Raw genomic sequence first — 27583 nt, forward strand, 5'->3', positions numbered from 1 at the left:
TAAACTGCTAAGCATCTTCTAACTGCTACTGAAGTTAATCGGATTTATTAGGTGGCTTCATTCTTTTAATAAGAAAAAAATCACAACGGGCAGCAATAATAAGGCTTTAAATCCACGCTTAACCTCCTAATTTTAAATACTAACATTTAAAATACTGAATCTTATTCACATTCTCTCTCATAAAATTATCTCCAGAGACCTATTCCTAGAGGTTATCAAGAAATCTGTCCCAAGAAAATGGATTTGTAGTAAGAAAAGGGACAGACTAACAAAAATCACAGTTCTTTACACAGTTGCAAGCAATCCAAAAGGAGTCAGATTCAAATAAAACCTTTAAAGTAATTGTATTTAATTACAGAGTTTACTTGACTACAAACTATATAACAAATCATATTGCACAGTTTTAGTTCTGCTGAAATGTTCTAATGCTATGCAGAAGCACATTTTTCTACATTCTGTTGCAATGAAAAATTGTCCAATTCCTTGGGTAATCATTTTACAAAACCAGACAAAGTAGTAAACTACAGTTGGAAAATTTAAAAATAATAATTGCTCTAAGCCTGAGCAAAGCCAGAAAATCCTAAATATGTTGCAAAATAATTTTTTGAGGAGAACAGGAGATGGAAGGCAGAAAATGTTTTCAGTCAATCAAAACATGTTGTTCTTATTTTAGCTTTTAAAAATTTACTATTATTTCTGTTGTTCCAAAAGAAAAACTGGAATTCAAAGAAAAAATGTTTTTCAAAAGCAACATATTTTATTAGAAATTTTGTGGCCATACCTTTTCTACACTTCCTAAGCAGAAAAGCCTAATGCAAATGACATGTTGTAGGAGAATATTACTATTAGCAAGTAGAATTATCCCCCTTCCCAAAGCAAATACTGTACGCTGTTCAGAGTTCCAACAAAAACTGAAAATGTAGGTAGAACATATGAATATGACATATTCCCTAAAAAAGAGTACATGCTAATGAACTTAAAAGTTATTAAACTCCATGGTTTATGCACTCTCTCATATGTTGAAAAAATAAGCTGATAGTTCTGCCTGCTAGTGAAGCATAGAAAATACGTTACTCAAAAATTGCTGAATTCTATGTTTCTGAATTATGCTTGAAGAAATAAAATCTGGGTTGTATAGTGGCAAGAAAATGAGAATCCTAACCTTATTGTATAGCTAATCACAGAACAATAAATCAATAAAATGAACAAGAGAGCACTGCCAAGTAAGCATTCTTTTTCATTAATAATTTTCAACATAAATACTGTGGAAAAAACCCTATGTAAATACAGAATATTTGCAACACAGTCAAAAGATTTGGTGTCTTAGTTTAGTGCAAGCCTCAAATGCCTGCTTTGGAAGTTGCTAAATAGAACTACAGCAGAAACCAACTAAAATTCACAGCTCTAAATGATATACGAGTTCTTCCATATGCAACATTTAAAAACACTAAGCTTAACAGATCATCCCCCTACCACGTAACACACCCTTTCCCCAAGGCTTGAGCTGCCACAGCTAACAAGTTCTTAAGTGAAAAAACACAGTACAGAGAGATACATTAATCCAGTCTGGAAACAACAAAACATAGATAGCTTTGATGGAATTTTATATCATGAGCAAAGACTACATTATTGCCACATGAAAGCAGGAAAAGACAGCTCTAGAAACTACAATTCATTCTCCCCATCTCATACTCAAATCTCTGGTACGAGATTAAGAAGTACAACAGGTAGCCTGTGTTTTGAATAAGTATACCATGTTAATTTGAAATGATCACATTAGAGCTTTTATCACTTTACTAATCCAACTCAGCTAATAATTATCCATGACTTGAGCACAGGAAGCTTGTAAAGGATTTTTTCCACCTTGGATGTCATTTCCATACATTCATTCCTGTTGCACATCCTTGCTTTGCTTCTATGTTCAACATATGTGTAACATCACTGGTCCTGCTTTTGAGCCTGCCTAAATTTCAATCTCTTTAACCTCTCTGCTTACTGTCCTTTTCTTCTATGGCTGATGGAGTTAGAGCTTTTTCTTTTTAGCCAGACCCTCTCTCTACTTAATCTCTAGAAATGCTATTACACACTTATGGTTTCTCATCAGAGATGTCATTTTCTTTATGACATAATGCTATTTTATTTCTCAACCTACTTATAGTACCGCTTTTAGATTTGTTATTCATCCAACTGTTCTGAAGTCCTTCCCTCAAAGTTTTGTCCCTTTTGCTAAAATATAATCTTCAGGTAGCTTTTTGCATCTGAGGTAAATAAATGGCAGATCTTCACATCCTTTTTTCTATTCTTAACTTCTTCATTCCAGATGAAATAGTTTACTTGCTTTCTCAAAAAAATGCCCCTCACTATGTAAAACTGTAACTATGCGCAAACATTTTTTCCTTCCATTTCATCTGAAGGATCTCCTGATCCAAGCTTATTTAGGGAAAAAGTCCCCCCCAAACTAAACAAAAAAGCCCCAAACCCCTGCCTTTTGAAAAGAGCAAGATACTCATTACTTATAAAAAACTTACTGAAAACAGCATCACACTTTCCTTTGTGCAGCAACTAATTTAGCTCCATCTGGATCTCTTCCCTCAATAACACTGAAGATAGGCCTGTCCATATCCAAAACGTAACACTGCTGGCCCCAGTAAAACATCTCCCTCAAAACAGTCTTGACCCATAGACAGCATTTTATCCATGCTATTTCATCTCACTTCTTCCCAGGTTCTCCTATCAGTAGCGCACAATGTCACTGCACCACTTCTCCCTTCACCTAACTTTTCCAACAAGAGCATTTCCAGTTTTAGTGTTCCAGTCACAACTGCTCCACCATATTTCTTTCACCTGCGCAAAAGCTTGTTTCAGACTGCATCAATAATCATAGCTTATTATGTTTTCCTGTCTTCTCCCACTGCTAACCAGGCATCCAGCTGTTTCCCACTGACCACACCCTATTTAAAACATGAGTTTTTACTACTTTAATAGCTGATTACTTGCTACGCACTTATCAGTACCACCATCTCTACCCTTGTTAGCATCTTATCTTCCCTCATACCCTTTGATTTATCCTGGTACACTTATGTGTATTCCTCTTTATTTATGATTTTGCAGGCAGGAAGATTAGACAAGCTTTTGCTAGTGTTCTCCTGCTTCTCAGTCTAGAGATCTTGTCAGTCTGCCAGAATCAGACCCCTGGGATTCCAGTGGTCACTGTCCACCCAAGAGTTCTTTCTACATGAATGCTCCCAACAGCCATAAACTTTAATGTTTCTCTAGCACCTAACCGCAACCAACATGTTGACTGTGGCATCATCTTGCCCTGCTTTTGCCCTCCTTCTCTAAGAACTCTAGGATGTCCCACTTCTTACAGGTTTTTACCATATTTAACGTGGGTTTAGCTTGATTTATGCCAAAGGAAACTGATACTGTCATACGCTCCACTTCCTCACTATTGCCATGGTCCAGCATGTACTACCCAGCTGGTACCTTAACTCCAGGCATACAGAAGAGGATGAATGGAAAAGTACCTTTCAGTCTTTCTTAACACAGAAACTCCAAACACACATTTTCACGATATTCTTGTGATTCTCGGGTCCTTTTTCTTCAGTTTCTCCCAAGTCTGAAGACTCCTCCTGAAAATCCCACACACCAGCCTGACCTCTCCACGCTCTACCTACCTATTTCCATTTTCCTTGCCCTTCTTGTATTTCTGTCCATTACCTCTGTATGTTTTATAATCAACAAGTTGATGACACAACTCTAGTGCTCTTGTATTCTAGCTGCTCCCTTAGCTCTGTGCTTCTTCCAGTAATTCTCCTGCCAGCTGTGTGCTCTGTGGGTAGGCTTATTTAGCAGGAGTCAACAAATCTTTAGCAAACTATGCAGCTTCCTTAAAGTTTTCCTCCTTCATATCATAAAACCACCAAGCTTCAGCATCTGCATCTATGACTGCTGGTTACAGTTTGTTCATAAGATCTGCCAAATGATACTTGATGCAAATTAATTTTCATGTACTCAAAGATGATGAAAACGCCACCATTTCTGTGTCCATCTCTATATATTCCCCTGCTCTATCCCACTTCCAGTGCTACTCCCCAGCACCAACATCATCTTCTATCCTTTACAGGAAAAAATAAAGAAGATTAACCCTCCCACTTATTTAATCCATCTTATGTGATTTTGGTCACCATCTGCTCAGCTTTTCAGCCTCTTGCTTAGGCTACTCTTGACCCATGTTTAGATTTAGAAGGTAAGTATGTACCAGCACGTACCATAAACAGGTAAGTTTCCCTTCAGATGCCAAAACTAATACAAATTTCCCCCTTTTTGCTCTGCTTGCTGAGCTTATGAAAATTACAAACTACATAGTGGTGAAACCTATCGTATTTGCTGAAAAACTACCATCCTAGCCCCCCATCTGACAATAGTATACTAGGAGTATGTCAAAATTTAAGTACATCCTCAAGAAAGAAAGGGAGAATGAAGGCCTTGCAAAAACCCACACAATACTAAAAAAATTAGCATATTAATCTTAGATTAAAAATTAAATAGATAATGTAGGTTCTACAAATGGCAAGCTCTGGGCATCTGCCTTAAAAAGATACATAGGTTGTATAAGTAAAGTGCCAAAGTACAGACGTCAGTTTTGGGACTGCCTGGGTGGGTCTTGGTTTATGGGTCAGACACCGAAGCACCTGATGGCACAAAGACACAGCTGGAATTGTTCAGCTGCTTGGAAAAAAGGTGCTTGGAGACAAAGCAGGTAAGAAATAAAAATGCATCTGTAGGGAAAACAATCCTGCTATCTCATCTCATCTCATTATTACTATGGTTTCTAAGAATTTAGCAGGTATATGCCCCAAACTGAACTGGGCTCATTTATGTTATTTACTCAAGAACAAAGTAAAGGAAAGCTTTGTAAAAGTAACAGCAACTACATGTGTAATTCTGTGGTTGTACAATTACAAAGTTCTTGTTTTATTCATAAGCTTATTTTACAAATTATGAATAAATAATAAAATTTATCGTCAAAAAGCCCCTTTGATTCCTTACCACAGAACTCAGTCACAAAGATAAAGACTTTCTACACTTAGTATTTATGAAACAAAAAGTTGGCATTTTTTAAAGCTTATGTATCAAGAAGCACTTGTGGACACTGTAATATTTACAGACTTCTGTAAAACTTCCAGAGATTCATTGTTAAATTACTTCAAACTTTCATGCAACTTAAGAGCTAATTCTAAATGCTTTAAAATCTTTACTTTTGGGGGCAGTGGTTAAAATACTTGTCTAACAGAAAACCCACATAATTCTTGAAGCTTCGAAAATTTAAATGGTTTTATTATTTTTTAAACTGTGTCTGCCAAATTACATTTTCTAACAATAAAGCCTGAAAAATGCTGCACAAGAAAAAACTATAGTCCAAGTTAATTTGGGATGTATTATGACAGTAACTGTCACAGCCTTGTTCCACAGTAGTGTATTCAGTAATATATAAATACAGAATTACTAATAAAAGCTGCATTCCTCCTGAAGAAAACGTGTATTATATAATCAGTGTCTAAAATTCAGAAACGATATACACATTAGAAAGCAGGTGACAAATACAGATAATTAAATATACAGAACAATTAGGGTTTTCTGAATTTTCTTTCCTGTGAACTAGATCAGATATTCCAAACTTTTCTAACATACTACAATTATTTTAGTACCTTGTGGATATGTAGTTAGATCTTGAGTTACACTCTTTTGGTAAACTTACTTAAAAAAAAAACCCAAAGAATTATATTTACAATCCAAACAACAACCTTGTTTCAACAGCTCTTTGTCAACCCAAGAGCTTCTGTAACCAAGACCACTGGGAAAAAACTGAGACATACCCAGACTTTTAAAATCCAATAGTCAAAATACTTAACTTTCCAGTGAAGCAATGCCAGAAACTATGAAGCAATATAAACAGTTTTCATATAACAATGCAGTAAAGTTTTGCTTAATGGGAGAGAATAATTTCTGGTTGATAAATATGGATATAACATGGAAAAAATGAAAACAGTTGAGATTAGTCTAAACTTCATGAGGGAGATTATGACCAAACAGCAATTACTTTATTGATTGCCAATTTTATCACTAGATAAAAGGACACAAAACCAGTACATTTGGACTTATTACATTCAACCATTATTCAGAACAGCATTTTGACATTTAAGACAGGACTTTGCTTGGAAACTAAAATGACTTAAAGGAAATAATGAGCTATCCTTTTAAAAAGCTCACAGATGATATATTTCTGTTAAATGATTAATATCTCCCAACAGTCAAGGACTAAAGCATCCAAACACAAACAAAAAGCTATTAAACAAGGATGTATTTCAACACCAAGAAAGAACCCACCTCCGCTCCCATTTATCTAATTTTCAAAGGGGAATTATGACATTAAATACTTGAGGAAAATTTATTACAGCGATCGTGATTATAAATTATGATTTGTGATTCATGGAAACTCAAAAAGACCATTTCTTACATTGTGCAAAGATGCCAAGATGAAGAGTACTACTTACCAGAGATTTTACATTATTCATATTCTCAGGAGGATGAAAATGTTCTGTGAGAACTCTGCAGAAGTTCAATGCTTAAAAGGTCAAAAATCTTACCCTCTTTTTACCCCTCATTCAAATATAAGTCTTGGTTTCATTAAAATCTTGTAACCCTGAAGACTTCAATTTTTACTTACTTTACAAGCTCACGCTTTCAGTCATTCTTCCAATGAAATTATTGCTTGATAGGATTGACCTCAAATGGTGTGTATATTCAAACCAACTAGAGGACTGTGTATCACACTGCTCCCTAGGAACTAACAGCTGGTTTAAAATTTGTTAAAGCTAACTTTAAAATGTTGTATAGCACTGACTACCTACTTTGTATTGCAAATGAATGATTACGGGGCACCTGGAACACAGGAGCTGCAAAGATGTCAGGATGTTTCACAGAGAGAAACTACTAATTAAGGCATTGCAACTCTAGAACTACAAAAACAAGCAGCGCTTGAAATGAAATTAACTGTACCATTCAAGGAGAAGATTTCAGGCTGCAAGTTTTCAAAGGTAAGTCTGTCTGCGTTGAGAGCAGCGTTTTAACTACTTTGCCCAATGTTTTGGTAAAAACTTCTTGATTGTACGTAATCACTACATTGAAAGAAATCACAATGTTCAGTGTCTGAGGTTATTTGCTTTATTAAAAAGTCACAAGAAAATGGACCCGGTTTCTAGCAGCTTTACACACAAAATGAAGAAGGTTGATTTCCTTTAATTGCAAAGAAAACAAAAATTTTCTATGCATATTCTTTCAAATTAGCATAATCCCTTTTTAAACAGCAGACTAATTCCCCAACTACTACTATGCTTTTTTTTTTTTCCCCTCTCACCCTAGATTGGACACAGAATTCTCCTCAATTTGTAAAGAAAAGAGGCCTTCCTGTACTGGATTCAGCACTAGCCACCCCACAGTATTTTTCTATTCACTTATTTTGATGGATACTTCAGTTAAGATGCTCCATTTCTCAAAAGCATAAGTACTCACAGTATGGAGCATGCATTGTTTGTTTTACGGCTTCTCTTCTGCTATCTCCTATTTCCTTCTCCCCCTAAACAGCTAAAGAAATTCGGCATCAGCTATCCCTCAGCAAATACTTTAAAGTTTTTGGGCTGAGAAGAATGCCAGTAGAGGCTTTTTCAGGACAGCCATCTCTGTGGCATTTGCACACATGTTTAATTTCATTGTCAGCACCTGACATCAACCTGAGAATAACATGGTACTCTCTCCAAGATAGATTATGCCCAGAAAATTTTCTACAATGTTTCAGGTTTGATGCATTTAAGGTTGTTATTCCCTTTAAAATCGTAAGCAAACAAACTTTTTTTAAAACAAAGGTTGTGTCCATTTTTCGGCAAAGGAGGAACTTGCTTGTAACCTTTACTAAAGATCTGACTGATCTCATGCCAGAAACCATCTATTCTGGTGTATGTTCATCCCTGCCCTTGTCAGGCATTACAATAAAGTGTTATATAAAATAAATTACATCAAACATTTGTGTTTTGTAATATATAACAGGTATATTCTTCGAGAGATGTTGTTCTTCCTCAGAAAAGCCACAAACAGAAGGGGATAGTCAAGCTGAACCCTTTAGTTTAATAACTTTTATATGCAGTATTTCATTGTTAGTTTAGGTATGATACTCAAACACACATGCCTCTTTATGACACATTTAATCTATTCTGTATTGCAACTGGAACACCCTGCTCAAGAAGAATAATTTATCAAAAACATCCTGTACTTTTTATATTGCTGGCAGACTTGAGTTCACCTACCATTTATCACACATTTGCATTTTGCTTATGGCAATTTGTACAATAGTATATATATACACGCAATTAAAAAAATGACAAATTCTCTGTAAGTAGCAGAAAAAGCCTCATTCAAGCTTTACCACAAAACATATTATAAGTAAACATACTAAATATTCAAAATAAACATTTATATATGGCAAAAAAATTAATTAGAGCTTACGAATTAGATGGTAATTTCTGAAAAATGTAAACAACAAATACTTAAAACAAAACAAAGAATTTCAAAGGAAAAGTTCTTAAGACCATGTTATTAACTGCAAGCATGTAAACATTTTAAGCTTCCTCCTATCTAGGGTAGAGACTGGATGGTATTCTGTTACACAAATAGAAATCTCAAGGAAAAAATCAAGACAAAATGCGATGTATTCAGGTAACTCGCTGCAGTTTTTTACTGGCAGTCATACCAAGCATAATTCTTTCATGTTACTTAGATGTCCTTAGATGCCTGTAAGGAGGAAAAAAATATTGTCTAGTCTTATCTAGATACCTGTAACCTGAAACCATTCATTGGTTCAGCAGAGATATTCAGCTGCTCTAATCACTAACAGCTCTTTTTGCAGTATTAGAAATAGCCAACTTTTTTTTTTTTTTTTTACACCAGCAAAGTGCTCTTTTGCTGAAATCTGGTTTTCAACAATTCTTATTCAGTTGCAAATCTCAAGAACATCTTTAGTTATTTGGTGAAGAGGACAGGAGTATGAAGAGAAAATACAGACAAGTTCAGTCTCTTTCGTCCTGAATTTGATCAGAATGTCTCAGATAACATCTTGGGACACCCACTGTTTTCCCTTCTTACAAAAAACAAACAAACAAACAAAAACCCCAAACCTTTTCCTACTAATAGCTTCCCTATACAATGAAACCTTGACTAATACCCGGTAGTTTCTGTTGAAATATTACTTGGCAGGAAACACACATTCTTCCAGTAGCTGAGCCTGACCTAGCAACCATACAGTATATGATGGTAAGTACATTAGAAATATGACACACAGGCAAAGTGTTTAAAATCTAGCTATCCCAAAGAAAGGCAATCACATATAAAGAAGTCTGTTTTCAATATATGTATTTTCTTGAAAGACATCCAATCCAGTTCTTCACATGTTCCTGGAAAGCTCTCTATACATCAGGGAAAAACAAACACCCCCCCTATCATTCTCTATTAATGATTGATGTACTCACCCAAGAGGAAAATAAGCATCTTCAGCAGCAACTGGCTTCAAATCAGTTTGATTTCCAGTTAAAATGAAAGCACTCTAAATGCATTAAATATTCCATGCCTGATTGTATGACATATTCAAATAGATGAACCTCAAGCTCCCCTGAAGACTCAGTTCTTCTTTATGAGAAAAGGAGGAATCCACAAAAAAATAATTCTTTCCACAATCATATAGCACTGTTGGGCACAGCCTGTCCGGTACACAACCAATTAAGAAACCAAACCAAAATAAAATTTTCATTCAGCTGGACAGAGTTTGATGGTCTGTGCTGGTCACTCGCACCAAACAGGTTGAGGGACAGATCTTGTGCTACTTCACAGAAGAGCAACTACAACTAAACATGGACTCAGGATACTAACAGTCCTGTCTAACAAAACCATGGGCTGTAGAAACAAAATGACAGTCAGTATAAAATGTACACGCTTTAATCCATTAATAGCCTTCAATTACTTAATGGAGGACAATCAGCTGCAAGTTCTAATGGCACCAGTCTGGCACAGGAGGAAATTTTCTTGCAAATCTTCAGAAGGAGGTAGCACACCGCTGCCAGAGGAACAGATGAACTTTGCTTTCAGCTTTCAGCTGCCCCCTTTTACTTGAGATACTCTAACCTGGGCCAGAGGAAGAGGACTGAAGGACAAATTAACTCCTCCACCAGCAGCTGCCACTGCCTACTTCCTGCTACCATTTTTTCCAGGGGAGAGAAAAATGTGAGCCCAGGAGTCTGCAGGGCCTCTGGCCATTCATCCAACCCTCAGTCTGCACCTTTAATGGAGAACCAGAGGGGAGAAGGTAGATTTCAGACCAGAAGAACTGTCCTGGCAAGGTGCAGCTTGAGGCCTCCTGAAATACTTTAAGATTGCACTATAATTTGGCATTTTATAACTTTTAAGTGTCTGAACTTGCAACATTAATAATGACATTTGTTTGCATGCATTTTACACAGGGGAAAATGGAATAAAGCAGGAGATGAAGCGTTCTGTGGCAGAATAATTTACTGCATGTTTCTATTTCTAGGCAACTTCAACGTTTGCACAGATCTGCATCTGGAAAAATGGGCAGGTGTAGCACATCAATGTGTATAATAGCTACAAACAATAATATTTATGCCGTTTAAAATCTAGTTCAGGCACGGTAGGTTTTTATAAGCATCATGACATCTCCACATCTGTCAAAATGCCCAAGTCTTATCACAAAACCACAGTGCTACAATTTACAATATTGAGACAGCCAACAATACCATGAAGAAACTGGGTAACTGCAAAAGCAAATGGAAACATTGAAAAGAGCCAGTATCATATCATCACAGAACTCTCCATACACTGATCCAAATGATTATTTGAATCAATGGTCCTTAAATCAGTTTGGAAAGTTCAGAAGCCAAATATATTCCTCAATTCATAACTATAACTGGAACAGGAACTAAATGAGTTGAGTTAGGCCAGCAAACAGTCCTCTGGTTAGAAGATACATCCAGCGCACACTATTGCAAAGTTTGCCTCCAGCACAATAGTTTCCAATCAACTGATTCTTTACATACTAGATTCCCCAAATTTCCTTACCTCTGAACATTTAGAAACCACGTACAGTTACCATATTAAATAATTTTTTTAATAACCCAACCCTCCCTGTAACTTACTGGAGAGCTAGGCCCTTGGCATGATGGAAAATCTTACAGTAGAAACATCTATGAGAAAATGCAGTTCTCACTCCCTACTACAGCATCACAGTTACAAATTAATGTCAAAGCATGAACATTTTCAATTTTTGAATTATTTTTAGTTTTTGTAAATTATACAATTACTTAACCTAAAAAAAGAAAAATAACATTTTCCCTCACTAATTACACAATAGTCCATTGTTTTCTATTCTATCTTTTCCACAAGCATTACTTTTCTTCACTATTTCTAAATTTATCTCACAAAGATATGTCACCAGTTTAATGACTTTCTTTACAAATCCCTTCACCCCACTTTCTGTGAATCCATACTCCCTAGGTCAATGATTACAAATCTCCACATCTTATACTTCATCAGTGTTGTTGCAGAAACTGATCTGCTGAAATCTTACCCTTAACTGGTGTTCAAGAAACAAATTGCCTAAAGCATTCTCCTTGATTATCCCTGGTATTGACCTACATCATAAAAGTAAAATGCTTCCAACGTAATGTTCTCAGACTCTACCCTGATTTGGCTGTACGACCACTTTCTTGCCCCTACTTGAAAATTTGAGAGTAATTCTTTTCACCTTTTATCAGATTTCCCACTGAAAATCTCCTTTGACAATAAATGCATTGGCTTCTCTTAAAATCACAGCTTGTATGCTGACCTGCAGAAGTAAAATATTTTTTTTGTATCAGGAGAAAAGAAAAGCCTTACTGACAGACTGTTTATTCTTTCTTTATTGAGTGAGTATATAAGAACAAAAGCAAGGACCACTAATTATTAGGATTTACTAAGTTGGCTTTGACTTATTACCTATTCCAACTTTTGCAGGTTTTAGAGCACCACTATTTCCATATTCTTTCACTTTCACTAAAACCAGTCTCTAGTCTCTCATTTCCTGCAATGGTTAAAGCAGCACTAAAATACCTTTTGATGGAAGAATTTTTCAGAACAATGCTGGATCACTTTCAAAATATTAAAAAAACCACAGACACAAACACTTCTATCAATAACATTTGTCTCACTGTTATTGTACTATTTCCCAGCAATTGTTTTTGTACATCTTAGCTTAATTTCAGTAAATAAGAAGGCCCTATCTACTACATGCGTGACTGTCAGTCTTTTAAGACAATTCATCCTCTGTGTTTTGAGGGACAGTTCAACATGGCCCTGGAGCTTCTTGAACTACAATAACCTATGCGCCTAGTGCCTTCTTGTCATGCCAAAAAACTCATTTGGCAGGCTTTGCAGGGGAAGATGGGGGGTATATTCCTTGGAGAAAACTGGGAGGACAGAGAAAACTGCTTTGTTTTAACTGATTTAATTTCTTACCTGTAATAAACTGATCACCACTATTGAATTGTAAGTGCAAAACTATCATCATCAGGGCATTTTATACTTGCTCTACATATATTTTTATCATTCTTGAAAACTATTAAAATCTGAAAAGAATGCAAAATTCATTCTGTTTGTCTTAATATGGCTCTTAAAAAGCCATTTTATGGAGTAAATAGTTTCCATATTTTTAATAGACTACTGCCCTAATCAACCAAAACACACATACAGATTTGTGTCATTCAAGATAAAGCATATTTGAGCCAGAGATAACTGATAAAAATTTATGCAATTTGAATTAATAAACTCCAATATTATTTCAGTCAGCAAATAATTTTCGTGGTGGGTTTTCTTAAATTTGTTTTGGTGATTTTGTTGCATTTGTGACTTCTGTTCTTTTCCTTTAAAAGATTAATTTTCATCAGCCATGAGAATCAGACTGTTCTTCAATTATTCATAGCCTTATTTCTATCTTTTTTTTTTTTTTAAACCAGGAAGACCCAATGTAAACATGTTTAAGACAATTGTTTCTTCAGCATAAAATTCCTGTTTTTTTTAAATTTAAATGTTAGAAAATGATGAATGCCAATTCTCACGTCCTAAATAAAGAAGTTAACTTACCATTGCTTTAAGACTTTTCTAGATGGAAATGGAAGTGCAATTAGCAAATAAATCAAACGTACATTATTATATGAATTAAATAAAATTATAGGCCTTGTAACCAGAAAGACAACTATCAAAATGTTTTACATTTATAATTTGCTCCTTTCTTGTAGATATCTTAGAAATGCATAGGATCTAATTACACTGTTTTACAAGACATTAAAATTAGTAGATCTTAGTGTTTCAGGACTAATTTTATGGAGCAAATAAGAAAAAACATGCCTTCTTGTCTTATGAGCTCCCAGGGAGTTTCTCAACTCTGAATAAACCAGGGACTGAGCGATGAAAGAAAACATGCCTTTGCACCTGCATGGCAGCTGCTGAAGGCTGGTTTACCACTTCAACATACTCTCATTCCAGTTACTTTGCCAATGATTTTCACCAGATCATGCATCCAATTATCTTTAAACCTCAGCATCAAAATACGTCTCCTGCTGGTATATTAATCTAGATTACTGATTATAAGTGTAGGTTTAATAAAATTGGTAATAAAGTACCTAAATTTTAATTAGATGTACCAGTTTTTCTCTACCCTAGCTTATGTTATAACTGTGTTATCACTTGGACTTTTAAACTTTGTTGTTCTACAGGCAGTGACTGCATCATCAATAGAGATATGGAATGTATAAAGATATTAACATTTTTATGTATTCAGCATTAAACAAATCAGCTAAATTACCAATTTTAAACAATTATTCTACACTTCCTACTCTATAAAAAAATAGATTTATTACTTCTTGCTAACCTTATTTCAGAAAGTGAGCATTTAGAAAAATTATGCTTGTTTTACTGCCTACCTTTAGCAGGCCTTTTATCTATGAGGTTTTTCAGTCTAATTCTCTGGTGTACCAGTTAAAGCTGTTTCTTTTTTCTACTTTACATGGTGGAAACTGGAAAGCTACTGTTTATATAACATTTCCCAGACCTTGTTCTTTGTGATATTCTCATAATTCATTCTCCCCCACACCCCTCGTCCTCAAGCAAACAAATTAACTCTTCACTTTAAACTTATTCCCTAAGTATCCCCTACATGTTTGTCCTGGTTTCAGCTGGGATGTAGTTAACTGTCTTCCTAGTAGCTGGTACAGTGCTGTGTTTTGAGTTCAGTATGTGAAGAATGTTGATAACACTGATGTTTTCAGTTGTTGCTCAGTAGTGTTTAGACTAGAGTCAAGGGTTTTTCAGCTTCTCATGCCCAGCCAGGGCACCTGACCCAAACTGGCCAACAGGGTATTCCATACCATGTGACGTCCCATCTAGTTTAGGAACTGGGAAGTGGGGGGCAGGGATTCACCGCTCGGGGACTGGCTGGGTGTCGGTCGGCGGGTGGTGAGCAATTGCCCTGCGCATCATTTGTGCATTCCAATCCTTTTATTACTACTGTTGTCATTTTATTAGTGTTATCATTATCATTATTAGTTTCTTCTTTTCTGTTCTATTAAATCGTTCTTATCTCAACCCAGGAGTTTTACTTCTTTTCCTGATTTTCTCCCCCCTCCCACTGGATGGGGGGGAGTGAGTGAGCAGCTGCGTGGTGCTTAGTTGCTGGCTGGGGTTAAACCACGACAATGTTTAAGCAATCCAAAGTTATCCACATCATAATGACTTCAAATTCCAAAATTATTCAGGAAAAGACTACCTCTTGAATCTAAGGTACTGGTTTTACCTATACAGTCACTTGGCAGGAAAGAGGGAACGCCAAAAATTTGTAAGGCATCTATGCAAAAGAATTTGAAGTACTGGACTACTGCCTAACTCCAAGTGAATTTTTAAGATGCAAAAAGATGTCGATAGTTGTAAGGGGAAGTATGCTGGGGCAGAAGTTACTGATTAGGGTGCTGGAACTGTGCATGTATGTATATTTTCTAAAATGAGTCATGTAGTAGATTTTTAGTGTGAATGTTTTTGTTATACCAGGCCCTGCAAATGTGTATTTCACTTTGAAAACAATGCTAGCTAACTAAGAAACAAATATTCACTTCGCTTGTCAGTGTCATTTTACTAAAAAAAGCTTCAGTTTCTTTATAATTGGGCTTTTGCAGCTGGGTGGGGAAGGAAAGCACACAAGAGGAAATGAGTCCAACAATCCCAAATGAAATATAAAGCATTTCAATACCAAAATTAGCACAGAAGAGGTCAAGGTCATGAGTAGAAGATAACTGGTTTCATGAATGTCTGATGTAGTATTTCCTTTTCATTAGAAATTGAGAGCCAAGCAGTATACCAGGCAATTTAGAGCATCTCCTATGCAATTGCCATTTGAAATGATTTGTTGTCGTCAAACACTACCACCCAAAGAAGCATGGTAAAACGTATGAGGCCTCTAATAGCACAACAGCATTACTGACTTTCAAAATTATGAGCTTACTGTTCTGGACAAATATTGAGCCCAAAGTTACTGACTGTCAGCGCTTAGGATATATGTTTCAATGTTAAAGCCTGTTAATGACTTAAGCCTTAGGACAAATCCACTTAGAGAGGACACAAAATCTTCAGAAAAGTATTATGTATATTTTTTTATCTTTATGCCATTTACATTTATTTTTTAGTTATTTAATGGTACTTATATGAAATATGATTTTATAGTTATTACATTATCATTATCAAGCAAGTGTACCTCCTTGAATGTTTTTGTTTTCAAAGAAAAAGCTGGTTTACCTGTCAATTATGTTATTCATTTTTATGATATATCAAAAGGCACAAGCAGAACTTCCCCTAAAGTCCTAGAAGAAGCTAGATTTACAAGCTTACTTGTGAAGGACGGATTTAAAACCAGACCATTCATTTGCTGTTGCAAAAGCAAGAATACTGATATCATCCATCAATTCACCCTGACAATGATACATTTAAAATTAGCCCTAATCCAGGCTAGATCATTTGGCGTTAGGGAAGAGAGTATCCCCATTTCCATACAAGCATCTTGCCCCCTTTTTGGTATGCTTGCAGCTTATTTGTTTGCAGTCCAGCACTGTAGTCTCTCTCTTACTCTGCAGTCTCAAATGCTAAAAATATCCAGCCAACCTTAGCTTTAATCTGCATCTTTATACGAGTCAGGAACAGGAGAGGTAGTTGTAGTCCCTCTTCCAAAGAGATTTGGAAGGTTCCCCCTTTCCTGTGAGATGAATTGAAATTTTTGTCACAGCTCAGTATAGCTGCATACATCTGCCCTAAACCAGTAGACATATATCTCATGCAATCGTATGTGTGGAGACTCACCCATGGAGGACAACTGCATCTTGTATAGATGCAAGTTCCCTATTTGTAGTTAGTTAGCTAGCTTTGATACTGCCATTGGTGAACAGTAGTTATAAAACACTTCACACAGGGTGCAAACCTGCAGAGGAACTGCATACACTTCAAGATAGTAAGCCTGCAATAAGTTCCAAGCTATTGTGGTTACACTGCTTTTATAGCTCCCAAATCAGCTTGCTCTGGGGGAAGGCACAACTGCAGTCAATGCTGAAAAATAGATCCAAAGACTTCTTGCATCAGCTTTGCTTTCTGTTTTTCACTAAAGGGGGAAATAAGGACAAGGACGGAGAAAGAAATAAAAAGAAGAAAAGCTATCACTGTTAAGTTAGAGTTTAATTACATTATAGGAGGAACAGACAACTGCCTCAGCAAAAGGGAGAGTGTGGTTTGTAGTACCTAGCATATGCATTGGACAATGCGCCTCAAGAAAATCTGTCTACCAGTACCGGGCTATCTCAGAACGTGGTTTGTTAGCTCACCTCGGGATACCTATCTCCAGATTTGCAATTATATTTATGACATACAGCTGTAAAGCTTCATCTATTCAATTTATCAATAGGTGGGAATACTGTGTCCTCCATGCCTTGCATCTGGTCTGATTACATGTGGAACTTAATTATTTTAATTGTTTAGTTTGTTGAAGTTGAGCTTATAATGCTTATGCCTTCCAGGGCAAAGCTTAGGCAGAAAGATGTGAATGTTGTGTCCTGTAATCTGTTGATATTCATATTTTTCCTTGCAACTTGCTGTCATCACTTTGTCTATAAAAAGACTGTAATACTACAGTTCAATATGGCTTAAGGATTCTACTGTCTGACATTATGACTCCTAATACCATCATTAGAATTGTCAGGACACTGAGTGAAGAGAGTCTGAAGGGAGAAAGGTAAATGCCTTCGGAGCTAAGATTCAATGGGAAACATTTGGAAAAAATAGGAGGCTTAATATTTTTGGCTGCTTTTATAAAGTGCATTGACATTAGAAGTGGAACAGCTTGGGTACTGAATGAGCAAAAAGGTTTGTCCTTTAAAACTACTAGCTAAGAAAACATGAAGAAACTTTAGCACAGAAAGAATGGTTTCATTCTTTTCCCCACACCGGCTAATAGCACTGATCCAAACTGGCAAATACAACAGTGCAGTAGAAAACTTCTAGGCAGAAATCATTACCTGGAAAATTATACTATTCAACATTCTCTTTTTTGCCAGTGGTACAAAACCACTTCAGTTATTCCTGAATAACTCTTGGCAGACTGGATCTCTGATTTTTTTTTTTTTTTCCAACAAAACCCATAATTGCATAGTGGAAATAAAACAGAGGGAGCCAAGCACCACCACGTTAATTATTTTGAAGTGTGCTAATGAGTTCAGTGTATCCCCAGAATCACTTGTGTCATGTAGCATCTTCTGTCAAATCTGTCATGTGCTTAAGCAAAATGAAATACATTCTGGAATGTGTGCCTTGAGACTGAAATCTTAATTATCACCAAGAGGTCACTCTCTCTTGTGATTGCTTTCTGAAGTAGTAAGGTTTATTTCTAGGGTTCTGGAGACCTTGCGATCGTGTGTAGAATTCATTGAGGAAAGGTTTTATAAGACACCTGGCTTTTCTCCCCTTTTTAAACACTTTTTGGAACATGTGTTCTAATAATAAATACAATTCATAATAGTTGACAACTATTGGGATATCAATGCAGGATCTCTACAGAGAGGTCTGTCTTCCACTTATTAATCTCCTGAAGGAAGAGATTTAAATCTCAGCTCACCAGTGCATCTCACAGGTCCCACTAACTTTGTTAAAACTTTCAACTTCATGTGAAACAAATTTATTAGCAATTAATTTTTCTCCTCCTTCCTCCCCTCTCCCATTCCAAACACAAATAAAAGCAACTATTAAAATCTTATTTAATGTACTCCTAGAGTACAAGAGGGGGTTAAGGAATAGGAATAGGAACTCCTAGTACAGTGATCTAATAGTTTAGCTGAATGGACAAGCATTGTTAATTCCCTTGGTCATACCAAAAGACTCACTCTATTGCTCCAACCAGGTCTTGAGAGGCCTGATCAAAAAGATATACGACTTGAGAAGCAAAAGAAGCGGGAGAAATCTGTTAGCCTCAAACATCTCTAGATCAGCCTAGTGGGAGGAAGGCTGCTCCCCTCTCCTTTTTGAACTCTTCCCTTCAACGTTGAATTTGTCCAATGTAGAACAAACGCCAAATAAAGCAAAGGACAGGGAGTAAGTTGGCAAGGAGGTGACAGTTTAGTTTTGAAAATAAAAAGGACATGTTGCTATGATAAATGACATAACTTTCTTGCATAACCATTTAAAGTCCATCAATGTGAAAATAACGAAACAGCAAAGTTGCATTCAGGCTTATAGAGCTCAAGACGCCAGTTCTGTTAGATCTATACCAGCCTTTTCTTTCTATAGGTGTACATAAACTATTTTTCAATTTGAAAGAATTGAACACCAACTAGCATGTTTCTATAGTAAGAACAATTTAAACAAATAAACAAACAAAAAAATAATTACTTCCCTTTTTCATACACACAGAAAAACATTAGTTGCTGGAGAAAATGACACTCTGAAGTATTATTTAAGTGAAAATTACAGGGCAGTTGACACAGAATTCCCAAGCACATACATCTGTGTATGACTAAGGATATAAAACAAGATCTCATGTGACTTTTCAATCTTAGACATAATGATTAGCCTATAATATTGCTAGTCTGCTCCCAGGTCTCCTGAAGTCTTATTAAAAACACCCTTTCAAGACACATTTCTCTTCCCCTAAGAGGCAAATTCCTTTGCTGCCAAGAAAAGCAAGCAAGAAAGAACCGTATGAAATACCGCATATGTCGTACTGTGTGTTAGGAAAACCAGGCGATTAGCTTACAGGCATGCTATCGTGAGGTGCAGAGAGCAGCAGAAAATACAATCAGAAAAGGGGCACATAACAAGCTGAGAAAAGCTGCAAGCATAGAGGTAGCCAGTGTAACCATCCAGACCAAGCTGCAGGAAGTCGCTGTAACAAGTCACTGTAGGATAAGCCTGAGCAGGCTACTGGTATACCAGGCACGTGGCAGCTTCACCTCTTTCACTGCAGCAACAATGGTCTCACTTCTACCCCACCATCCTTTGTACAAAGCATGGCATTTTAATTCATTTTGCTTCAATCTTAAAAATATTTAAAAATCCACTGTAATGGAGGAGTACACTTATTTCATGTATCAAGAAACTACAGTGGGATGCTATCCTTTATGTGCTTTAAACTGGTTTGTTTATTTTTGGGGTGTTTTTTTTAATCATCCCTCCCTTTTCTCTTTTTTCATTTGCTCCTAGACCACTCAAAATTCCCCCTTTTCTCCCCCATCCTATTACTTGAGCTCTGGCTGCACTTTCAGCAGTAATTTGTGGTTTAACAGCTTATTCCAACCCATTTTCCACTATTAATAGTTTCTGAATTACTTTCTTACAATAGAAGGTAGGTGAAGATCTCAAAACTGATGTAGAAATGGCAGGTTTCTGGTTATGTGGAGAGCTATTTATCAAAAATGATCGCTTTTTCTTCCTGTTTTCTCCCTCCCCCTCTTTCCTTTCTTTCCACCCTAGCACTTCTCACCATTCCTCACCTACATCCATAAGGAAAAAAAACAAATACCCAACCTTAAAAAAATCATACTGTATCCAGAGACACATTTTGGTTGGCAGTACCTTGATCCAGACTTCAATATATATTATACTGGTCATGACTAAATATTCTAGTGGAATGTAAAATAGCTGGTTAAGCTTTCACATACTGTTTCTTTTTCTTAGAAAAAATCGATGAAAAAAGTACTGGCTTTAGAAATCTTCAACTTTATTTTTGTGGATCCAAACCTCATTTAGGCAAAAACTGGACACACAACCAGTAGCATCCAGAAAAAGTTACAAAAAACCCCCCACTTTCCTCCTCACATCCAGTTAGCTACTAGCTGAAGTATGTTTCAGAGTACCCCGAATGATCATTTTAAAACCTGTTCCAAAGACTATGTTATCTGTAGTTCAGATTTTTAAAGTAATCAGAAAAAGGTTTTGAAAATGAACATTCCTTTTTAAGCTTTCCAATTAGGAAAAAAACACTTACAAAATCATTTCATAAAACCTGTTTGATGTAAAGTAGGGATATATTTAATACTTGGAGCGTGGCAGCTAAATTCAACCAATATACCCTCATTTCAAAAATAGCTGCAATTATTTTCACATAATTAAAATAAGTTAAACAAACATAGCCAGGGCCACGAAAAAATGTAGCCCAAAACCGCTTTATTTGACAAACCAACAGTCTAGCCTGGCTTGCTTTAAGGCTGAAAAGCAGCATATGCCAGCCCAGTGATATTAATCTAAAAAGATGCTTATCAGCTGCAGACCCAGTGTAGAAGCAGGTAAGGGTAGAAATAGGGAAAGGAAGGAGAGCTACAGTAGAAGACAGGAGAGTCCCAGCATCAATGTCAGAGCCTACAATGGCTCATGCACTGTTCAGACAACCCTAAAGTAAGTAACAGAGGATTTAGTTTACCACTTCTTATTCAAGCTGTCTTGAATTTTTATAATTATTTTAAAAATTTGATATTGCAACCAATGGGGGAATCTAATCATATTTAGACCCACCTCCTCCCTTAATCTTCAGTATCTAATCTTTCTACAGGAATCTGAACTAGTAAACATGAAATTGTAAAACCAACCAAACAAAAAAACCCCACAAAAACAATTTGTATGAAAATTCTATGGTTTTGAAATCCATTTTCTACTGATAAATAGCCACAGAACTTGCTAGCTCTTTGGCATCTTCATGAAGATGAGACATCAAAAAAACTTGTGTTATGTATGAAAATAACATCATTCACCCTATGTTTACTGATTCTTTCTTAGAACTGTTAGAAACCATGATATTAAAAAATTCTGATCTGATGGAACTCAGGAATGAAAACCTTAAATGGAAAGTTATTCAAGTTATTTGATTAATTTAGCACACATCAATTCTTAAACAACTTTTAACTATTTTTGGAAACTAAGTTTCATACCACATCAAATCAACACAAATATGTCATTATATTCAAATGTCTAGAAAACTTAATGAAAGAAAACATAAACATATTAAGGTTAAAGATAATATTTAAAACCACAGATTCTGTGTCTCTGTGTCTACTGTGAGGTCACCTCCCAAAATGTCACAGTGCATGCTAATCAAATCCTTCACATTACTGCAGTTGCAGCACACGATGAAGTCAGACAAATGTTACTTGCAATGATAGCCCCTTCATGAAGATTTCTGTCATGAGACTGTCAAACTGTATAGTATAACAGTTTCTAGTACTCAGGTCTAATCAAGCTAGACAAAAATGTTGGACACACTCCAACTGTTTTATTGCTTAGGGCATCAAGGATTCTGAGATCCCCTCCCAGATGCCATCAGATGCTACATCTCCCAGACTTGGAATCCTCACTTCCTTGACACTCTCCTACTGACCCCAGGAAATTCCACTATAGCAACTCCATGTCCTCCTCAGCAAAAGAAAAATGCAGCAGCACATCCAAGCTGCACTTCAAAGATCCATGCATCAATAATGATTCTAAATGAAACATTAGCTTTTCAGGATTTAATTACACAGCACCATAATGATAAGTTTTATACACTCCTGGCTGTTTTAGTCAGCAGGACTGTTGCCTGATGGACATATAGAAATGGCTGCTGTTCGTGTGTGACAAGACTTAAGAGCATAAAGATGACAAATGGCTATCAAAACTCTGTAATATGAAGGGAAAAAAAAATTATCTTTAGAAAGCCTACAGATCTTTCCTTTGAAAAATTTATTTTTTAAATAAATCTTATTAGTTGACACATTTCAGAATTTTAAAATTTCTTTTTTGTATTTGAAAACTGATCTTCTCTTTGTTTGGAGCAAGATTATTTAATCACTGCCTCAAACTTGCCATAAAAATACTAATCACTAAGTATTATATCAAAACGGTAAATTGAAAGTGCTGCTTTATTTGCAAACGTGTTTTCTTGTTCTCACAATAACAATAACTATTTACAAGTTTCAGTGTTTTCTACAGATTTAGTTGAGTAAAAACTATTTAAAAATACGACAGCAGTAGCAGCTTCACATTCGTGAACTTCTACATAAAAACCTCCTCAGATCAGAAGTCAGAAACTAGAGGTAAGAAAACAGATTTTAATTTCAATCTTCCAAAACTTGCCATGTTTTTGAAAGAAAGTGACCATTTATTACTTGTACGTATAAGAGTTTATCCCAAAACTGGCATCTAATTTAGAGACTTAATTAGAAAATTATCTCACTGTACAGTTCACAGAAAGAAACTGCAGAAGCTCCTAACTCCTGCCTGCTTCCATACGATATATAAAGAACCCCTATTTATAACAAGGCAGCTCAGAAGTCTTACCTGAGTCTGCTTCATTGCCCGTTCCATTCTGCGAGTACTTCCTTTCTCAAGCTTCGTCCGAAGGAGTAAGGCTGATGTCTGAATGGCCCAGAACTTTGGCTGAGAGAGCAAGCACTGCCGAGAAAAATAACATTTTTTCATTATTTCATTTTAAAACACACTGAAGACAGTAAAGTTTTTAACAGTGTTCTCAAGCATGAATGCTCTTTCCTATTCTGGAAGTCAAATATGTAGCTGTAGTACTTACTTGATGAATTGAAGGCTGTACCAATTACCTTAATCTATTTTCAATATAAAAGGCAGCCAACAAAACTACTTTCTCATTCTCAGCTACTGCAGCACTGTGTGTACATGTACCCATATGGTGCATACACCAAACTGTACCAATTAAAATAGCTTCTCAGAATGAAAGGAAAATAAGGAATTTGATACTGAGTAGTCTGGCTCAGCCTTCTCCACACCTGCACACTGGACAGTTGTAGACAGCAGCAGGGATCCTACTTCTTAAGGCTGAACAAAATCAGTTCTGTCTTGGCCTCTCCTCATGTGCAAGGTACTCTGCTGCCTGCGTTAACAGCACCTGCACATTAAATGGGCTGAAATTGCTAAGAAAATGAAGAATATTAATTAATTTAGAATGTGCCATGACTTGAGAATAACAGGAATAATTTTTGACGTGTAGTAGATGCATAGGGAATATGGAATGATCTAGGTAAAAAGCTTTCCTAAAGACATAGTAGGTTATCACTTGGAACGCTCTGCCCTGATGCCAGGAACTTGGTGCCAGTTTCCAACCACTAATTTTTAGGAAAGCCCAGTAGGAGATATGTAACCAATACAACTTTGATAACCCATAACAACATAGACCACCTGGATTCTTTCCAGTATGGTTTCAGACACAGTATACTGTTTTTCTGTTAGATATTCACTTTGAAAAGGGAGGCAGCAGGAAAACTTCCTTGCTAATTTTATTGACACTGCAAATATGATACAGCTTCTCTGAGAAAATAGATTTGTCTATAGATATTTGTAGACTGGAGAAAAAGCCTCAGTGGTTTTATTACTTCCTCTCAAAGATGTCCCAAAGCATTAAAAAGTATACCTTCCTGGTGGTTTGTGTGAAATGCTTGACAAATTCCTGTCATATTCCAATCTATCTGTTTTTCTTTTCCTTAGTGTTTTCACAGGAAAGGAAGCAGAAAGAAACAAGCTAAAACAAATTCTCTCCAAGCAAAACTACAATGGAAAGAGAGGCGACAGCAAATGAAAGCATAAATGAAAGCAGTATGAACGCATGTACAACCACCAAACACTTCAACAACAGCTGATCCTCCCTCTTGTGACCAACAGTCTCTGCACTGATTCTTTCATGACTTCTACTCAGTATTACATTAAGAAGTACCCAAAGGCTTCTATACCATCCTCTACATGCTGAGGACCTGGAAGTATTAGGGGAACGCAATCGCAATGTTCTACGTTCCATATAATTTCAAGTTCCCTTTTACAAATTAATTACCATCAGTAAATCTGTTAACTGGTCCAAATCCTAGTTCCGAGAGCTCATCTCTCTCCTGTCTCATCATGGGAAGTTCAGTCTACTGCCTATTTTTGTTTGGTCTTAAGACAAACCCTCCACTACAGGACACAAGCAAGGCATTCCTAACAGAGGACACTGGTTTCTGAATTTATTCTTTGGTGGCCATTCCAGGTGGCTGCTAAAAAAAAAACCCAACAACTTATGGGATTGTTAAGGCAAACACTTGAACAATGTTTGTTTTAGCTTAAAAACTTCTTTTGTGAGAAAGGTTACCCTTTCCCTCATTTTCTCCACTATGGGTATTCTGTTACACTATTTTATTTTTTACTTAAAGGGAATTTTTTTCTGTGCTACATCATGGTAGATAACAGTATTTATTTTTCAAATTAACACAACATCTCTCAAAAGAATAATGAAAACTAAAGGGCTTGACTAATAACGCTCCTAAAGATATTTTCAGGTCCAATTACAGCCCTTGTCCAGCAGCACAGTACTTGCCCCCTCACTCTGGTTCACCTTCACAACTGGCACAAGCAGGGCATAGCACAAGGCCTCTGTGTCCATGCCATCCAGCTCTGCAAGAGAACCAGCAACTCAGGAAAGCATCTCCTCTGCCCCTATGTATACCTCCTACACCACTGTCTAGGCAGTGATTTAAGCAATCATGCTGTATGAGGTGTGTATGAAGTCATATGGGGAGGGAGGAGACGTGAAGAGATACAGGGCCGAAGAGAGGCAGCGATAATTACATTTCACTCCTCTGCAGGAGCAATGAGAGTCTTATCTTGAAAACCATCCTGCTTTTTAAAGGTATTCATAAAACAAAATGCAAGGTATACCTGCTCTACAATTACAGAAGAAAAATTTAAATTCTCTAACAGTTTTATTAATACAAAAGAGCACTGCAACTGCATAGGACAATGAGAAGCAGGCCTATTTTTCAGTTAAGAAACACTTGAAATTTTACACTTGTACTGAGCTCAGTCCTGTGCCAGAACTCAAATGCTCACCTTTTCATTGCCTAATTGTAATGTGTGAAGTACCACAGATACAAAATAATGCATGTATAAAGGGCGCAAATATTTATATACTCAATGGCTGTAAAGAATAATTTCAGAACATGTATCCATAACTATTAAGCAAGCTTTAATCTCCTACCCCAAATCTCCACATATTCCAGTTAATAAATATTTTCTTGTAAGTCCCAAAGCTTTATATTTTCACCTGAAGATAAATCTAGACTGTATTAATGAGACTATAGGTTACAATAAAACATCTGGAAAAAAGAAAAACTAAATCAAGATTATGCAAGTTTTGTCAACGTATCTGAAAAGCTTATTGTACTGTACCAAAGGCAGCTAAGAAGATTAATAAAATAATTCTAAAACAAAAACACTATTGAGAATCTTCACAAGTCATCTTTGTTCTTGCTTTAGGAAATGAATAATACAATAAAGAAAAAGAAAACCAGAAAAATTAGATGGGGTGAGAAGAAAGGAAAGAAAATAAGGTTATACAACATTTTATGCACTGAATGGAATGTTTTCACATGGGAAAACTAATTTCTCCAATTCTTCCCCACATTTTTTCCTACAAACAAGAACCCTGTATATCATCTTCTCCTGTCATACCAAAGTGTAAAAAGGAGATTACCAAAATATTACACAAACCAGAATATTCCATTCAATACATCATCCTTATATGATGTTGGAATGAAACAACATGATCCTCAAAGTCTTAATAACAAAGCAGTCCGTTATTGTACAAAACCTTTATAATGTCTCCATTACTATGTAAGAACAAAATTGCAAGTAATACCTGAACTGTGAGATAGGTGCACATTACTGATGACACCCAGATCAAACCCAGCCACATGAGTTCTGCCAAACTGAGGCTAACTCTCGGGTACCATTAATGAATGATTCAGCCTCATCATTATTCAGAATTTAACCTAGGTGTGATGCACTCCCTGATCACTCTAAAAACTTTCTGTTAGAGAAACAGAGAAAGAACGGTTGCAGAATTTGCAATGTCTGTACAAAATTCAGAACAAGCTAGCAAGAATCTTCAGGGAAGCTTGTGCCATTGATATTTCATATGTACACATACATCTGTATATTATTTAAGAAGTTACAATGTTTGGTTTTAAGGAAACTACACACAGAGAAAGCAACCTGCGGTTTAAAAATCAAGAATGTAATATATTCAAGATAAAACAGAAAAGTTAACTTTTCCAGGGTTGGGAAAGTTGGGACACACAGAGGAGCATTACACAATATTATAAGATGTGCAACTGACAACCCAAACCAAACCAAAGTCTTCTGAAGTGCAGATGAATAAGATTGTATCAGTCAGCCATGACTTATAAAAGGTATAGGTTGTTCAGAGCAACTCTTCTGCATTACTCCATCTGCTATTCAGAAAAGTAGGAGTTTCTTTTTGACATCAAAGTCAGGAAGAGTTTACATGGGCTTATTAGACATGCTAGACAAGCTGGAACAGGTAAAGATGATCCTTGTTAACTGCAGTTCTAAATAATTTGAATATTTTCTGATTTTTCCTTATTATAAATCTATGCTTCAACTAAGCCCATTCTTTTATTCTTATACCTTGCTCACTGATGTACTACCAGTAGCCTAGCTAACTACTGTGATTGCTATGATGGAGCTATCATTTGAAAGTGGAATTTCAAACTCTGAGTTCTTTTAATTGCAACCAGTTGTGGAATTCCCAAGAGTTTGCACATCAGTCCATTGCTGAACCAAAAATATTCTGCTTATTGGCCAAATTGCCAGGATGCAGTGAAATGACTCACTTGAAGGCACAGATATGAGGCACCCTGAGGATTGCTCTATTCCTCTGTCATCCCCTCCAAAGAAACGACCTTTAGTTTAGATTCACTCAGGTATTTGCTAACATACTTCAAGTTACAAACAAACAAACAGAAAACATTGGGAGGGATTTAGAAAAAAAAAAAAAATCCCTTACTAGTTTCTTTTCAGTAACAATTTCATTTAACATACTGCTTTTCCGAAAAGCCACACATAATTAAGATTTCCAGAT

The 27583-nt window shown here is 36.2% G+C and overlaps 1 protein-coding gene across 2 annotated transcripts in view; it reads right to left on the minus strand.

Moving 5' to 3' along the window:
* Positions 1 to 27583, minus strand: part of TTC27 (tetratricopeptide repeat domain 27) — a 142282-nt gene that overhangs the window by 38400 nt on the left and 76299 nt on the right. For both annotated transcript variants that reach the window (XM_069800479.1, XM_069800480.1), the window contains one exon: positions 22984 to 23097. In XM_069800479.1, coding sequence (XP_069656580.1) covers positions 22984 to 23097 — 114 coding nt within the window. The remainder of the gene's footprint in view (positions 1 to 22983; positions 23098 to 27583) is intronic.

Source organism: Haliaeetus albicilla, chromosome 13 (assembly GCF_947461875.1).
Source record: "Haliaeetus albicilla chromosome 13, bHalAlb1.1, whole genome shotgun sequence".
In the NCBI taxonomy this organism is placed as follows: domain Eukaryota; kingdom Metazoa; phylum Chordata; class Aves; order Accipitriformes; family Accipitridae; genus Haliaeetus; species Haliaeetus albicilla.